This window comes from Plasmodium gaboni, chromosome 14 (genome assembly GCF_001602025.1).
Source record: "Plasmodium gaboni strain SY75 chromosome 14, whole genome shotgun sequence".
Taxonomy (NCBI): domain Eukaryota; phylum Apicomplexa; class Aconoidasida; order Haemosporida; family Plasmodiidae; genus Plasmodium; species Plasmodium gaboni.
In genome coordinates, this window is record NC_031494.1 from 1,392,310 (window position 1) to 1,411,317 (window position 19,008).

Sequence of the window (19,008 nt, forward strand, 5' to 3'; positions counted from 1 at the left end):
ACGTTAACATATTTATTTGTAAATATATTTTTAATATTTTACTTTCATATGTTGTTGTTGTGCCTTTGAAATTTACAGTTTTATATATATTTTAAACACATATATATATTATATATATATATATATTAATTTTAATATTTTATTTTTAAAAATTTTTTAAATAAAAAAATTTTATAAATTATTTTCCATTATATATATATATATATATATATATATAATATTATATTTTTTTTAAATAGTAATATATATTCAACATAAAATTCATTCCTCTTAATTTTGATTCCTTGTTTTTTTTTCCATAGGAAAATATAAATTTATATATATGTTAATTTATAAAATACTATATATGCACTCCAATATATATAATATATATATATATATTTATACATATATATTATATGTATATATTATATATTTAATTTTATAATTTCTTTTAATAAACATTAAAATTTTTTTTTTTTTTTAATTTCCACATTTTTCCAGGATTATTTTTCAAATTTTATTTCTTAAAGTAGAAACCAGAAAAAAAAAGAAAAAATGATAAAAAAGAAACGCTGATTTTATTAAAATTTTTGAGGAAAATGTTATTTACATGAATAATTTCCTTTAAAAAAAAAAAATTAAATAATGTATTGAAATATATTATTTATTTATGGTGTTTTTTTTTTTTTTTTTTTTTTTATAGAAAGGTATTTTTGTGTTCAAAATGAATAATTTGTAAAAAAGAAAAAAAAAAAGAAAAATTTATATTACACTTATATATAAATACTTTTTGAAAAATAAATTTAAATTTTTTTTGAAAAAAAAAAAAAAAAAATGAATAGTATGAATACATATTCCCCTTTATATAGTTCCTATGAAAATATAAATATATATAAAAAAAATAGGAAATTTGAAGAGGATAATTATGAAACGTCAACTGCTAATATATCTTGTGATTCTAAGGGAAGAATATTAATAAAAGGTAATAAATATATGATAAAAATAAATATAAATATATACATACATATGTAAATATATATTTTATAATTCTCTATTTTGTGGGTGTAATTCGTAATGTTATACATTAAATTTTTAACGAAACAAAAAAATATAATGATTGTATATATATAATATATGTATGGTTTTATATATATTTTATTTTTAACTTTTTGACCTTTTTAAAATATGAAATTAATATGCAAAATGATTTTGAATTGTTCGTTTTCTATTTCAAAAATGTGCATTATAACTACATATTTACATATTTTTTACTTAATATATTTTTAATTGATAATATGTTATTTTTTATTTTTGCTTATCGTCTAATTTATACAAAACATAATTATTGATATGCAGACAAAAATGACTTTTATTTTATTTTTAGTGAATTAAAAATATAGCTTTTGATACACATATATATATATATATAACATTTTATTAATTCAAAAATATTTTTTCTTTTATCTTGTATAAATATATTTATATTTATTTATTAATTTATTTAATAATATCTGAAAATATGGCGAAATCATACATCATACGACTATGCCAATATTACATATATTAATGTTTTTTTACATTATTGGTATAGATATTTTGTACATATATAATTGAATATATGAGGATTATATATATATATATGTATATGTGCACAATATATTTTGAATCCTTTAAATGTTATATGATTATATTTTCCCTTTAAATATATTTTATTTATTCATTTATATACTTCTTTTTTTTCTTTTTCTTTTATATATTTATAGAAAGTGAAAATGATAGAAACGAATCAATACATAAAAATCAAAAGATTAGTTCAATGGATAATAGAAAAATGAATAAACATGAGAAACATAATATTTCTTCTTATTGTAAATTGAAAAGAAAAACATCAAATAATTTAAAGGATAAAGAAAAAATAAATAACAATATAATGTATGCAAAAAATGCATATGCTAATAAGTATGATAATTATTGTGCTTTGAATATTAACAGCATGAATAATATGAATAATATGGATAATTTAAATAACATCAATAATATGCATAATATGTATAACATGAATAATATGAATAATATGTACACTATGACTTGTAACAAAAATAATAACAATATTATTAATAATAATAATAATAATAATAATAATATTTATTATCGAATTAGTAGACAAAATATAAATGGGAAGGAGAGATTATTAAATAGATATCATATTATGAGACCACAAAGGTCAGCTGATATGTTATTTAGGAATTACATCTATAATGGATTACCATATGAAATAAATCAACAAAATATAAATAAAAATATAAATGATAATATTGCAGTATCATTTGATAATTTAAATAAAGCATCATTTGAGAATTATAATAAAAATATACTGGACGAATATAATAGAAATATATTGAAATATTACAATAGAAATTTAAAGAATTATCGAAATTCATCTTTTGATAATATATGTACAAGATATAATAATAATAATAATAATAATATTTATAATAATAATAATAAGAAGAAGAATGATAATATTAATAGTTCTTTTCAATTTAATAATCAAGAGGAACTTATGAAATTTTATAGTAATAATAATAGAAATGTGAACGATTATGTTGTTAAAACAAGTAATATAAAACAAGCAGATAATATATGTGCTCAGCAAAAAATTAATATTCCTATGTATAATAAAACCGTTTTATTAAAATCATCGCCAAATAGTGAAAATACTTATAACAAGACATTATCAAATATTTTGAAAAAAGAACCAAAAAGAAATAGTATGTTTTCTTTTAATTCTTCTGATTTTTTTAAAGATTTTGGGAAATTAAAAAAAAACTTTGTAGGGAAAAAAAATAAAAAAATAAATAAAGATATTATAATAAATGGAAATATATTTAATAGTAAAATAATAGATAATAATACATCAAATACAAAGAGTGAAGGGAATAGTACTCTTAGTAAAATTTATAATTTTATATTTCCATCTAGTGTAAGAAAATTAAAAAAGAAAAAACAAAAATTACAAGTAATAGAAGATAAGGATAAAAATTCAGATAAAGCTGTTATAATGCCCTTACAAAATAAAATAATATATTTAAATGATGCAAATATAGCAAATGATAAATTAAAACATTCCTTTGAAAATTATAATTACCATCAAACTGATATACCTTTTGTAAGTGTAGCAAATTATATGAATCAAGATTTAAGAAAAAATGTAAGGAGTTATTCATCCTTCGACGTTAAGGAGAGAATATCACCAACGGTAATACGAAAAGATAATATTAACAATAATAATAATAACAATAATATTAACAATGACAATAATAATAATAATAATAATAATAATGACATTATAAACCATGGCAATATTAACAAAACTGTTCATAATAATAATAATATAAATAATTGTAGTAATAATATGAGGACAGCTGTAAAAAATACACAAAAATTATCAACACAAAAAAATTCAATCCTTAATGATAAACATCATACCTATCATGAAAAATTAGTAACCAACATTTATCAATTTACTGGAGGCCATTCACAAAAAAGTTGTACTATTAAAAATCAAAATGTAAAAGAAGAAAAAATAAATAACACAAAAATATCATATATTAATAATACATCATATAATGATTATACTAATATTCCAAATGTAGAAACATATATGCAATCTGAAAAAAGTAATAATCTACAAAACAAACAAAATGACAATATAAACGAAAATGAAAAAGATAAAAATTTTAATAATACTGATAAAAAAAATAATGATGAAAATAATATCATAAAACATAATGAAATTGAAAATTATAATGAAGTAGTACTTATGAATAATCAAACAGCAGAACAAGAAAGTCATAATACATGTATAAAAACTTTAAATAATATAACAGAAATAGATCCAATAAAAAAAAATATATACAATACAGTTATGCATATAAATGATAAGAATGATATGAATAAACACGATTATAATTATAGTACTATAATTCAAAATAATTATATTAACAGTTTAGATGAAAACACAAATACATCTTTACATATGAATAAAAAACATGATGATATATATCAAAATTTTATATCTAATATTGATACTAATGTGCCATGTGTATATGTAAATAAATATATAAATAATATTTTTCAAAATAATAATCCATCAAATGTTACAAATAATATTAACACATTTAATATGAATAAATCACCAATAAATATTGATGAAAAAATTAACAATTTGGATAATAATATTAATTATGAAAATATTACAAAAAAAAATAATATTATTAATAATAATTCATTATATATAACAAAAGAAAAAATTGATTATATGCTTAACAATTCAACAAATTATATAGAAAATTTGAATAATAATTATCACATTATAAATCCTTCATTGTTATATATCCATAACAATAATAGTAATAATAATAATAATTATTATTATTATAATAATAATTCGAATAAGCAACATACAAATAATTTCAGCAAACCTAATTTTTTAAATAAATTTTTTTATGAAAAAAAAGTAGAAAGTATACAACCACATCATTTAAATCAATATTATTATAATAATAAAAATGTAAAATATAATCCTTCACATATTAATAAATTAGAAAATAAATATATTAATAAATTTCCTAATCAAAATGAAAATACACTTTTTAATTTTACGACACATAGTGATAACATAACAAATAATAATATAAATAATATAAATAATATAAATAATATAGATAATATATTATTATTTGATAAAGCAATAAGAGATCAATCTATTTATTACAATAACAATAAAGTAGAAGAACAAACCAAACGTGTAATGAATACGACCAGTCCTTCCATAAATCTATTAAAGAATAATTATGAAGATAATAATAAAAGTAATTATGTACATTCAATTGTATCTATAACAGATAAAGATAATTCAATATATGCAAAAAATAAATATCCTCAAGTGGTAACTACAAATATTGAAAAAAGAGAAGATAATATCAACAAAAAGGATGAACAAACTATTTTTAATAATAACAATATTAATAATAATAACACTGACGTTATATCTAGGGGTAAATGCTTCCAACATGATATTCAAAATACAAATGAAATTAATAATAAAATAATTAGTGATATATCACAAAATGAAGAACAAAACTTAACAAATGAAAAATGCTTAGACAAAAATAATAGTGAAAATAAGAAAAAAAATAAAAGCGTGCATTATGATATGGATGAAATAATGTCACTAAAATGTAAAGTTTATGATGAATTGGATACATGCCTTAAATGTATAAACAAGTTGACTAAAAATAAAAAGTTATATGAACAATTAAAAAAATATAAACATAAGCTGGATAAAGAAAAGAAAACAAAAAAGTTATATGAGGAATCTACATCTGAAAAAACGGGTTCCTATTACACTATGAAAGATTCGTACATATCATCATTATTGTGTAATGAAAATAAATTAAATCATATATTAAATAAGGGTGACATAAAATTATGTAACGATAAACATATTTTATCTCCCAACAATAATAATAAAAATAATAATATGAATGATATTAATAGTATTAATCATATTAATATTTTAAATAATAAGAACGATCCAAATAATAACCTTTTTCTAGCTAGTGATAATACAGAAAGTGTTACTTACAATATGAATAGAAATAGAAAATTATGCGATAACAATTTGAAAGTATCCAAACATGTTTTATATAAAAATTCGAAAGGTACTGATAGCACAGGAACAAATTTTCATGATGATTATAGTATGTCTTATGAAAAATCATATATAGATAATATCGAAAAAATGGAAAAAATAAAAAATAATATAAATATATCTGATAAATATTTCTTATCTGAAACTGATTCGCCATATATAGGGAAAAAAAAAGCTTTAATGATTACATTAAATTATAACGGTTTATTAGAAGGATGTGTAAATGATACTATAGATATGTGTGATCATTTAATGGAAAATTTTGGATTTAATGAATTTATATTATTGAATGATTGTAATTTATGTTATAGAAATTTTGTTACACAAAAAGCAAATAAAAAAAATATATTAAGTAATTTACATAATTTTATTGTCAATTCAAATAATGGAGATATATTATTTTTTTATTTTTGTGGTTATTCTATAAAATTGATAGATTCTAAATTTACAGAAAATTATAATTTTGCTTTACTTCCTCAAGACCATTCAAAAAATAATTATATATATTCAAATGAAATATTTAATATAATAAAAAAATTACAAGGAGGAAAACAATTATGTATTATATTTGATACTACATATACATCGTATTTTGTTCCAGTACCTACTTCCATAACTTATAATAAAAATATGAACACAACGGAAATATATAAATGTAATAATTTTTTCTCTAATCAGAAATATTTAAAATCATTAAAAACCTTTGGAAAAATTAGAGATAGACATGTTGATTCGGTTTTTATTGAAAATATTAAAAAACCATTATTATATGAAATTTATAAAAAGGAAAATGATGATAGTACAAATGATAAAATGATGCTTGTTCCATCTATTTTTTTCTTTTCTCCTGATTGTAATGATAGAAATGATTTTGAATTTTTAATAAAAAACAAAGTCAGAGGTAATAAACAAAAATATATCATAAAATATATATATATATATATATATATATATATATATTTAAGCATATTTGTATATTTCTTTTCATTTATATTATATTATATTTTATATATTATTATTATTTTTTTTATTTATTTCCCCTTTTTTATAACCCATTTTAGGTTTATTGACATACTGCATAGGTAAAGCGATCGAATTGCTCAAGAAGGATTTTTCTTATCATGATTTGTTTGTTGCTGCTTCTCAAATATTAATTGATATAAAGAAGGACTATAATTTGAAATATATAAAATTTAAACTCTCCTTTTTAAATGAGTATTCACCAGATGACATAAAATTTTTATCACATGAAAGTCTTTTCTTAAAAAAAAAACTACAACTAGATGAACCTTTATGGAAACCCTCTTTAAAATTAAACCATTTAAAACAATGTATCCAAGATATTTGTGATATGGATGAAAGGAAAATGTTAAAAAATTCAAAAAAAAAGTGTTTGCTAATTTTTATAAAGGATATTAAATTTTATACCAACAAAAATATAGATACAAAAATTGAGTACTTTGTAAGTTGTTTTATTAAAGCGAAGGATGTCAACATATTATGTGTCAGGTAATATATAAAAAAAAAATATATATATAAAAGCATATCCCACTTAAATTACGAATATTAATATATATATATATATATATATTTATTTATTTATTTATTTATGTGTGTGTATATTTTATTTGTAGACGTAATAATACAAAAGAACAAAAAATTGTACAAGATAAAATATTTTTCTTAGAGTACGTTACATTGAATGTAACCGATATGGTAAGAAAGACAAAAGTGATATATATTTAAAAAAAAATAAAAATCCTATATTCATTTAACATTAATAATGTATGAATATATTATTTTTTTTTTTTTTTTGTACAGGAAAATGCCAATATTTATATAGAATTGTTTAAGAAAAAAAAGAAAAATTATTTTGTAGCAAGGAGTATATTTAATATAAGGTATATATAAATATAATTATATATAACTATTTGCAGTACTTATATTTGATAATTTCATCAACTATATTTCATTTTATTTTTTTTTTTTTTTATAGAAATGTGAATGGAAAATTCTCTCTTTCGGACGAAAAAGTATTTATACAAAAAAATAAAATAAAATAAAATATATCTATAATATGATATAAATTTATGTAAAATTCGGTATATAATATGCCTATATATATATATATATATATATTTTTTTTTTTTTCCTTTTTAGAAAAACATTATTGGAATTATCGATTTGAATATTAAATGTGTTTCCTAAGGATATTTGTTCTTAATTAATTTTCAGCCTATCTTTAAATTTTTATGTTTAATATTTGTTTTATTTATATATAAAATGATAATCTTCAATTTGCATAATTAAATAATATGTTGTTTGTATTATTGCATATATGTGTAACCATAATTATTTAAATATCACCATTATATTTGTAAACATATATATATGTATATATATATATATATATATATATTTTAGTTTGTTTTGTTTTCATTATTATTGTTTGAATAATGAATATATTTTTGCCATTTTATTATCCGCCTTCACTTTTTTATTTAATTATTATTATAAAAAGTATAATAATATTTTTTAATAAATCCGTTATATTTTTTTATTTTTTTTTGTCCATTTTTTATGAACACAAAAAGTTTTGAAATAAAATAATTTGTTTTAAAAAGAAATTTATAATATTTGTATTGTTAAAAAATATATAAATTTCTTAAAAAATTATCTTTTAATAGATAATGTAATACCTATTTGAATAAATAAATATGTTCATATATCATTATATATAAACAAATCGAAAAAATAACAATTTTATTTTAAAAAATGTTGTAATTATTCAAAGTTGTATTATTTGTTAATTAAACATATGTAATAAAAAGAAAAAGAAATTATAAGGTAAAAAAAAGTTCCCTTTTGACAAATGATAAAACAAAAAAAAATTAAATAATAAAATAAACCAAAAATAAATATAAGTCTAATAATATATATATATATATATATATATATATATTTTTGTTAAAAACACATGGGTAATAGAGATTCCTCAATATTTCGTAGAATTTCTCGAACCTTCGTTAATATATTTTCCTCTTTACATATAATTTCCCTATTATCCATGTCAACAAAAACTTGAACATCATTATTATTATTATCCTTTACATTGAATTTTAAGATTTCATTTATTTCATCATGTTGTTTTATATCAACAGATATAATTTTAGAAATATAATCAAATATAATTTGATCATAAGAGAAGACATTAATCTGCTCATCCATATAAATATTATTTGTATTAGAATCTTCAATATTTTGATTTTCACATACATTATTATTATCATTAAAATTCTGTGAATTTTGATTATCATTATTTTTTAGTTTTAGTTGTTCTTTTTTTTCATTAATTTGTAAAGTTTTTTCTTTTAAAAATTCTTTTGAGATTCTCTCCACATTAGTGTAGTTTTCTTCAACATAAGATATAATCATTTCGTATATATTATGATCTGTAAGCACATCTGCAATAGGTATAGAATTTTGATTTTTATACATAGTTTCTAAAAATTCAAGAATTAAGAAATTAATACTGTCTGCTATTAAATCATTTAATGGACTTGATAACCAATTAATTTTAATAATTTTATCATCTTTACAATATATAATTTTTATATCTTTTACAATAATAAGATTATCCTCCATATATGTTTCTTCATATACATTAATAATTACATTATATAACAAATCAAACCTATATGGATAGCTTATATTAATAGTTTGATCAATCATAGCTGTTTTTAAATTTGTATATTCATAAATATCATTAGGATAAATAAGAATAGGCATATTTTGTGGTTCTGTAATTATAATTCCTTCAATTTGATTATATTCATTATGTTTCTCATTTAAAATATTATCATTCGTATTATATTTATCATGTTCATCAACTTTATTTTTGTTCTTATCTAGAATGTGTAAATTTTCTTCATCATTATTTATATCATCCATTTCATTCTTTACAGATATATGTTCATCATTAACTAGTATATTCTCTTTTTTCATTTTTAATCCTTCTAACTTGATTTTTTTATTAATTTTTTTAATATGTTCAGATAATTTTCCTAACGAAATAACAGAATCATTTTGTTCAAAATGGAAAGACAATTTCTGTAAAAGTTCAGGAGTAAAAACAGATAAGTATTGTTTTTCTTCTATTAATTTATTTTTCAATCTATTTAATTCATTTTTATCACCATGCACCAAAACAACATTAGGGCATTTTAATTTTTCTATAAATGTTTTGGTTTGATTAAAATCTGAGTGAGCACTGAAGGATATTTGTTCAAATCTACATTTTCTCTTTACAACTTTATCATTTATTGTTACAAATTCTGGTTCTGTTTTTAATTCATCTGCTAGGGTACCTTTTACTGTATACCCTGTTAATATAACACCACTTTTTTTATCTGAGGCAATAATATTAAAAATATTTTTTGATATACCATTTTGTAGCATACCAGGAGAAGCCATAATAACACATGGGTTATTGTCTTGATATAAATAACTAGATATTGATTCAAGTGATTTAGCATATTTTACATATTTAAAATTAAATGGATTTTTTCCTTCATTAACAACTTTCTTTACAAATTCCCCACATAAATTTATAAATGTTTCATAAATACATAATGATTTAGTTGCCATCGAAGATATATAAAAGATTGGAATATTTTGTAAATGTTTATTTTGATCCCAGTGTTCTTCTAATATAAGTAATAATTCTTGAGCTCTACCTAGAGCAAAGACAGGTAATAATACTTTTCCTTTATTATTTATCATACTTGTTAATATATTTAAAAATCGTATTTCTCTTTTTTTTCTATCATCATGAACTTTAATACCATATGTGCCTTCACATATTAATACATGTACATCAATATTTGGTATTTCAGCTATTGGAATATGTCGATCAATTTCTCTACTATAATCTCCTGTATATAAAAAACGAATATTATTTATTTCAACTAGAAACATACAGGCACCTATTACATGTCCTGCACGATAAGCTGTAAATTTAACATTTGGAAATTCAAAATTCTGATGGAAATTTAACGTTTCTATTAAATCCATAGTTTTCTCTATATCATTTTCATCATATAATACATTACTATTACCATCAACATTATCATTATTTTCAAACATATCATCTTTATCATCCATATTTTCATCACTTGAATATTCATTAGATAACAACATATTCCCATTATTTAATCCATTATCATCTTCAACACCTTTCTTATTTTTGCTCATCTTATTCTTATTCACAACATTTATATATTTCTCAATACGTGCATAATCATTCCATAATAAATAGCAAATACTTTTTGTTGCTTCAGTCATAAATATACGACCTTTAAATCGTGTTTTATTAATTAAATATGGTAATGCACCACTATGATCCATGTGAAAATGAGTAATTAAACATAAGTCAACTTTGGATATATCATAAGCATCATAAATAGGTAAACAGCCTATACCCATAAAAGCTGGATGAATTCCACAATCAAGCATAACTGACGTTTTATCACTTTCTATAATAACGCATGACCTACCTACTTCACTAGCCCCCCCTAGGCACACTATATTTATATTACTCATGTTTATATATTTAAATCAAAAAAAAAAAAAAAAAAGAGAAATTATAATAAAAGCTACACATAAATATATATATATATATATATATCTTTTTTCCTATTAGTTTCTTTTTATTTTTTAGTCATTTCATTTTTAATATATCATTATGTTTTATTCTTAATATGGTCTCTTTTACAATTGAAAGTTATTATTGTATAAATTTTACATGTTATAAATATATATATATATATATTATTTTTTTGTTTCATATTTCTTATATACAATAATTTTTTGTGCTCACATTTTTTTTTTAATTTCAAACACTTCCATTATTATTATTTTTATAAGAATAAAAATTATATAATTATATAAATATATACATATAACAGTTTTTACCAAAATTAAATATTTAAGGTATTATTTATTTTTTTTTTTTTCATAAACAAATTTATTAGTATGAATCTATTATATATTTAATATTAAGTAAGTAATCTATTTTGATATTTTCTTATTTTTCTTTTAAATAACATACAAAAAAAAGAAAAAAAAAATATATATCATTATATAATTTTATAATATTTTATATTAATTTTAAAAAAATATATGGGAGCCTCTACATTTTTTTTTTTTTTTTTTCTACATTTAAAAAATAAGTTCATGACTACATATTAAATAAATATTATATATAATATATACTATGATTTTGTAAGTACAATTTATATATAACATATTGACATATAATATTATATATATATATATATATATTACTTATAATTTTTAGGAAAAAAAGAATGCTTTTTTTTTATTTTTTTTTATATATTTTAAAAGAGCATACCAAACATATATGTGGTACGTGTTCTTCTATATAATATAATATAAATTTTTATGAAAGAAAAAAAAAATTAAAATATAAACAACATTCTCATTTATTATAATTTATTATTTTTTTTTTTTAATATTCACAGTTTTTGTAAAATAAAAAATTTAAAAGACTATATTTTTTTCTTTCTTTCTTATCATCAGATATTTTTAAAATAATAAATATATGTTATATATTTATATTTAATTTATTTTTGGTACAGTGTTTTTTTATATTTTTTATTTTATTTTTTATTTTTTTAAATTATTATATAAAAATATATAACCCTTTTAAAAGAAATAATCTTATTTAGAATATATAATTTGAATCTTGTATAAATAATATTACTATATATATTTATATATATATTATTTTTTCCACAAGGGAATATAAAATAAATGGAATTATTTTTATATGTATTTATTTTTTATACAATTTCTTATTTTCATACTTTTAAGTTTAAGTGATAGAATATACCTGTTTATTATATATTTATAATTTATGGATATAGTTAGAAATTTATAGTATTATTTTATTATTTGTGTTTTATTATATAATAGGAAGAAAAAAAGGTTGAGGAATATTTTAATACATAATTACATAATATTTACTATATCATTGAATGGATATAAATAAATATTAACAATTATATTAATAAAGAGAAGCACGTTGGATATTTATTTATTTGTTTTTAAATAAAATGAAGAACATATATATTAAAAAGTTATTTTTTCATAATAAATAAATAAATATATTTATATATTATCACAAGTGAAGCATTATTTTGATATTTAAGTTTTGGAAGCACAGTATATAATAATCATAATTAGATTTGAGTATATATAAAAAATAAAATATTATATTCTTAAACAATTTGAATAATTAAACCAAATATATAAATATATATATATATATATATATATATATATATTTTTATTCATATTTATATTCCTTTATTTATTTATTTATTTATTTATTTTATTTTTTTTATTGATTCCTTTTTTTGTGTGATAAGTATGAAAACGTTCAAATTTAGTAAAGAAAAGCTAGCCAAAGAAAAAATAGAAAAGGGCTTACATTATGAAGCTCATCAGTTAGTAAAATCCATTATAAATAGAAAGTTACAAAAAAATCAAATAGGAAATTGTATAAGTATAATATTTTATTTTTCCTTAAAATTTGCCAATGCAGAACAGTATGTTTTATTGTGTGATTTAATGTACCAATGTTGTGTTATATTAACACAACATGATATAGAATTTAATTTAGAATATGCAAATAAAATTATCGAGATTTTTCAAAAATGCCCTCCAAATTCAACAGAAGAAAAATATAAATTTATGAATAAATCCATATTATGGTCAAAAACTGAAGAAAATGTATATGGTTATTTAGAATTTCATAAAGTAATAGGTTATGCTTATTTTGAAGATAAACAATATAGTTTAGCACATAATCATTTTATTTATTTAGATGATAATGATATATTATATGAAACTATATGTTTATGGAGAAAAGAAGCTTATCCTAGTGAATGTCATTTTTTTGTATTAAGAACTATTTTGTGCTTATTAGTACTTGATAAATTTGATCAAGCCTTAAATCTAATTAATATGTTCGAAACAAATTTAAATAGACAAGATGTACCCTTACCTATTCAACTAGCATATCTAATCACTTCATCATGTATATATAAAAGTTTGGCATTATATGAAGATGTCAAATATAAATATAGACTTATATTAAATTATGACCCAGATTTTCAAAAATATATTAATATTATTGATGCAGCTGTTTTTAATAAGAAAAAGCATAACTTGTTCAGTATGTTCCAAAACATATTTGCATAAAAAATTAAAATACAAAAAAAGATAAATTGTTAGGTTTATATATCAATCATGTGTTAATATATTTATATATGTATATTTTATTTATTTATTTATTTATTTATTTATTTTTTTTTTTTAACCTTAAAGGGAAAAGTATAAACAGATGAAAAAAAAAAAAAAAAAAAAAAGAAGGATCATCAAAAATATATTAATTCTTTTTGGTTACATAATCTGACAATATATATATATATATATATATTTACAATGTATTTTTTTTTTTTCTTTTTTTTTTTTTTCTTCTTTTTTTTAGTATTTCCACAGTGGGATATAATATATATTTTTTTAGATATGCTTCCCTACTTATATAAAATACTTTAAAGCCCACATAAATAGATATATATATTCATGTTGATGTGTGCTTATTCAATATGACTAAATTGGTAATATAATAAATCATTTATATTATATATATATATTATTCGTAAATATTTTTTACTTTTTTATTTATATTTTATAAAAACCCCTTTTTTAATACATATATGTATATATATATATATATATATATATATATATATATTTGTTAATTTATTCATTTTACTGAATTATTATAACTTTTTGTTGTTTTTAATAAAATTTTATGATGTAATCAATCATATCTTTTTTGAACTAATGAAAACTTTTTTATTTATTTCAATTTTGTTTATTTTTAAAAAATAAGAAAATAAACTAGCATTTTAAAAAGTGTAAATTGAAATATAATAAAAAATATATATTATTCATATATATATATATATATATATATATATTTTTATTACACTATATTATTTTATATTATTTTTTTTTTTAACATGTTCTCTGTTCATATTTTTCTCCGTATGGGTTATATAAATTTAATCATATAAATGTAAATATACATATAATATATATATATTTAATATATAAATTATTTTTTTTTATAAACTTCGCAAATAAAGCATATTCTTAAAACAAAAAAAGAAAATAATTTTCTTCAAATATATGAATGTGTATATTAATTATATATATATATATATATATATATATATATATAATACATTTATGAAATAATTAGGGATTCAAATAGAAGTATTATACATAATATTATAAAAGGAAAAAATACAATTTATAATATACATCTACTATTATATGTATATATAATTTATTTTTATTTTATAAATGTCTATTTTTTATATGGAATCATTAATTATAAACGTTAAAATAATGAATAATTAAATTGCTTTTTATTTTATTTTTATATGAATAAATACACTCTCTTCACATTTTACAAACAATAAAATATGACAAGCATTTCTCATCTGTTGTATTTGATATAATACTTATTTATGTTATAAATTTATATAAAGGATATATATAACTCAGCGAGTTTTTTTTTTTTTTTTTTTTTTTTTATATTCCTTTTGATAATACTTTATGAAAATGGAAATAGTTGGAGATATAAAAGATTCGATTGTTAACGAAAATGATTTAATATTTTATTACAGTAAATAAATATGAAAAATATATATATATATTTATTTTATATAAAATTTTTTTTTTTTTTTTGGTCTGATAAAAAAAAATTATCCTTTTTTTTACAGGGAGTTTATGTCCAATAAATGATTTATATAACTGGTTAAATTATAAAAATGGTATAAGAACAAGAGTTACAATAAAATTTTTAATATATATATGGAATTGTATGAATATGATTGTTTGTTTGACTTAATGTATTATAAAGAACCTTGTGTTATTCATAATTCATTGATGTAATAATAATATTTATATAATATATATATTTATATTTATGTATATAATTTTTTATATAATCTTTAATATAGATACTAAGGGTAAATATACCAAATTAAATGATCCCCATTTTTTTTCGAAAAGGGAATTTTCATTCACATGTAAAAAAAGTGATCAAGGAAAAGAAGAGATTTATATAAGATGGCAGGTAATAAAGACAAAATATGAAAGAAGTTAAAATATAAAATAAAATCAAAAAAATGTCTGTATTTAAAACAATTATTCTATATATATATATATATATATATATATTATATCTATTTATTTACTTCATTCATTTAGTCCTTTAATAACCCTGAAGAATTTAAAAATAAATTATTATCCGATCTTGTACCTATAAAATTTGATATTGGAGCTATTTATAATTTTCCTGTTTCTCAAAAAGATCAAAAAGGAGATATTTTTCTACCAGTCCAAAAAGTACTTATCAAAAAAAAAAAATAAAAATAAAATAAAATAAAATAATAAAACAAAGTGAATGATTGAATGAATGAAATTATTTATTTTTTATTACGAATTATATATTTTAATATTTTATTTTAATTTAGGAATTAATATTCGATATTGATATGAACGATTATGATGATATTCGAACATGTTGTACAGATAAAAAGGTTTGCAAATTGTGTTGGTATGGCTACAAAATAAAGAAAATGATATAAAAAAATATATACATAACATTTTATATTTTACTATATTATTTTTTTTTTTTTTGTGTATGTAAACCAGGAAATTTTTAACTGTAGCAATAGTTTTATTAGACACCGCCTTAAGAGAAGATTTTTCTTTTGAACACATTTTGTGGGTTTATTCCGGAAGAAGAGGAATTCATTGTTGGGTATGTTAAAATTTTAGCACATTATAATGAATATATATATATATTATTTATAGTAAATTCGAAATATATATGATATTTCTAATATATTAATATATCATATATTAATTATTTTTATATATTTTTTTATTAAGGTGGCTGATGAATCGTGTCGATATTACACTACTGACGCTAGAGCTGCATTAGCAGATTATCTAAACATATTATCAGTAATAAGAAAAACCATAAAATGAAAAATATATATATATTATGATTTATATTGTTGTAAATAGTGTTTGTCTTAATTGTTCTTTATCATGGTTATATCAAGATAAAACAGATATTTATTTTTTTATCCTTTTTTTGTGTTCCTAGGGTTCAGATACGAAGAAAAAGAAAGTGTCCATTTGGGGAAAAGAAAAATATCCAATGTTTGAGTAAACAAAATAAATAAAAAATAATAAAAATAATCACATATAAATACATAAATGTATACATATATATATATATATATATATATATATATATATTTATTTATTTATTTATTTATTTATTTATTTATTTATCTATTTATTTATGTTTTTAGGAGGGCATTTGATATATGCTACAAATATTTTGATGTATTACTGGAAGAACAGGATTTTTTTAAAAAAGGCTCCCCACATGTTCAAAAATTAATTGACTATTTACCTTATGGTATGAATTAAAGATATATAAATATAAAACATAACTATTAATATTTGTTTATTGTTTAAAATATGGTATGCTTTATTTTTTATTTATAATAAATTAATAATATTAAAATAAATTTACGTGTATATCTTTTTAGCTTCAGGAAAAGTGACAGACCCCATAAAGGCAATGAAACTTAATGAACTGAAAGAATATATAAATAACAATAATTTTAATTCCAAAGAAATTTTTGAAAAAGTAATAAATTTTAATTAAAAATAAAAATTGGGAAATTAATATATACAAAATATATACATATATTATATATATATATTTATTTATTTATTTTTAATACTTATAGTTCAGTTCTATTTATAACTTCTTAACACCAAGCAATTATTTTAAAAGAAAAAATGTGTCGGGTAATATCAATATTCCCTCTTTTGTTAAAGAAATAGTTTTCCATTTTACATATCCAAGACTCGATATAAATGTCAGGTAATATACTTAAGAGGATATATATACATATATACATATACATATATATATATATATATATATATATATTTTGTTATATTTTCTTTTTATTTTTTTATAGTAAGGAAATTAATCACTTGTTGAAAAGTCCATTCTGTATACATAACAGTACAGGTACAGATATAATTTAAAACGTATACTTATATATTTATTTTTATTTGTATATTTATTATAAGAATATATATATATATATATATATATATATTATTTCTCAAAATAGGAAGAGTATGTGTTCCTTTGGATATAAGAAATATTAATAATTTCAATCCACAATCAGTTCCAACATTAAGTAATAATTTAAAATGTTTGTGTAAAACGTGAGACTTTATATATAAATATATATATATATATATATATTTTTTTTTTCCATTGCAGAATTATTAAGAGAACAATTTGATGATCCTAATAATTCTCATAGTATTAATAAAAATATATAGATATTGAACATACATGTCATAATATACTTAATATGATTATTAAAACCATTTTAATTTTATTTTAATATTTTAATTTTTTTTTTTTTCTAGTTGAAGCGGAAAATAGGACATCATTAAAACCTTATATAGATTACTTCCGTAGACATTTTATAGAGAATATTTTATTATCTTGTGTTGAAAAAAAGAAACGTAATATATATACATAAAATAAATAGTAATGTATATATAACTATGTGAATTCCCTTAGTTTTCTCAAAAAAATGAAATAATATATATATATCTTTTTTATTTCTTTTTTTTTATAGGATTGAATGAAAATTCAAAATATGTTGATTACAATAATATATAAAGCATTCTACTATATATATATATATTTATTTATTTATTTATATACATATATTTATTTTTTTTTTTTTTTTTTGAGTTTAATATACATAATTTTGCCCTATGTACCACTATTTTTATTAATTTATTTGAATCTTACACTTAAAAAAAATTGTTAAACTTACAATATTCCTTATAAAAAATAAGTAAAATTAAATTGAAATGTGATTAGATTAAAATGTTTTCTTGGAGAAACAAAAATATATATATTTTTTTATAGATAATCCTTATATAAAATTTAGGAATATACGTAATATTTCACATATATATATATATATTAATATGTTTTATAATATAGGTAAAAAGTATTTACTATATTTATTTTTTCCTATGAACTATAATGTATAAATGCCTAGTACATCTATTAAAAGGAAGAC

At 18.2% G+C, this 19,008-nt stretch overlaps 4 protein-coding genes across 4 annotated transcripts; 3 read left to right on the top strand and 1 right to left on the bottom strand.

Moving 5' to 3' along the window:
• Positions 1-816: 816 nt before the first annotated feature.
• PGSY75_1438400 (metacaspase-like protein) lies at positions 817-7,906 on the top strand (the record flags this gene model as incomplete). The annotated part of the gene is made up of 7 exons (XM_018788072.1): positions 817-964; positions 1,746-6,599; positions 6,760-7,207; positions 7,333-7,414; positions 7,520-7,599; positions 7,695-7,731; positions 7,859-7,906. 7 exons carry the CDS (start codon positions 817-819, stop codon positions 7,904-7,906), a joined length of 5,697 nt encoding a protein of 1,898 aa, XP_018639444.1.
• A 759-nt stretch (positions 7,907-8,665) lies between these two features.
• On the bottom strand, positions 8,666-11,299 carry PGSY75_1438500 (putative cleavage and polyadenylation specificity factor; the record flags this gene model as incomplete). The annotated part of the gene is made up of 1 exon (XM_018788073.1): positions 8,666-11,299. One exon carries the CDS (start codon positions 11,297-11,299, stop codon positions 8,666-8,668), a length of 2,634 nt encoding a protein of 877 aa, XP_018639445.1.
• A 1,851-nt stretch (positions 11,300-13,150) lies between these two features.
• On the top strand, positions 13,151-13,984 carry PGSY75_1438600 (conserved protein, unknown function; the record flags this gene model as incomplete). The annotated part of the gene is made up of 1 exon (XM_018788074.1): positions 13,151-13,984. One exon carries the CDS (start codon positions 13,151-13,153, stop codon positions 13,982-13,984), a length of 834 nt encoding a protein of 277 aa, XP_018639446.1.
• Positions 13,985-15,412: 1,428 nt separating this feature from the next.
• On the top strand, positions 15,413-18,596 carry PGSY75_1438700 (DNA primase small subunit; the record flags this gene model as incomplete). The annotated part of the gene is made up of 16 exons (XM_018788075.1): positions 15,413-15,482; positions 15,580-15,630; positions 15,820-15,935; positions 16,070-16,207; positions 16,336-16,418; positions 16,517-16,625; positions 16,757-16,831; positions 16,977-17,038; positions 17,188-17,297; positions 17,431-17,531; positions 17,635-17,771; positions 17,872-17,924; positions 18,031-18,099; positions 18,186-18,227; positions 18,338-18,436; positions 18,553-18,596. The coding sequence occupies 16 exons, from the start codon at positions 15,413-15,415 to the stop codon at positions 18,594-18,596; spliced, it is 1,359 nt and encodes a 452-aa protein (XP_018639447.1).
• Positions 18,597-19,008: the final 412 nt, after the last annotated feature.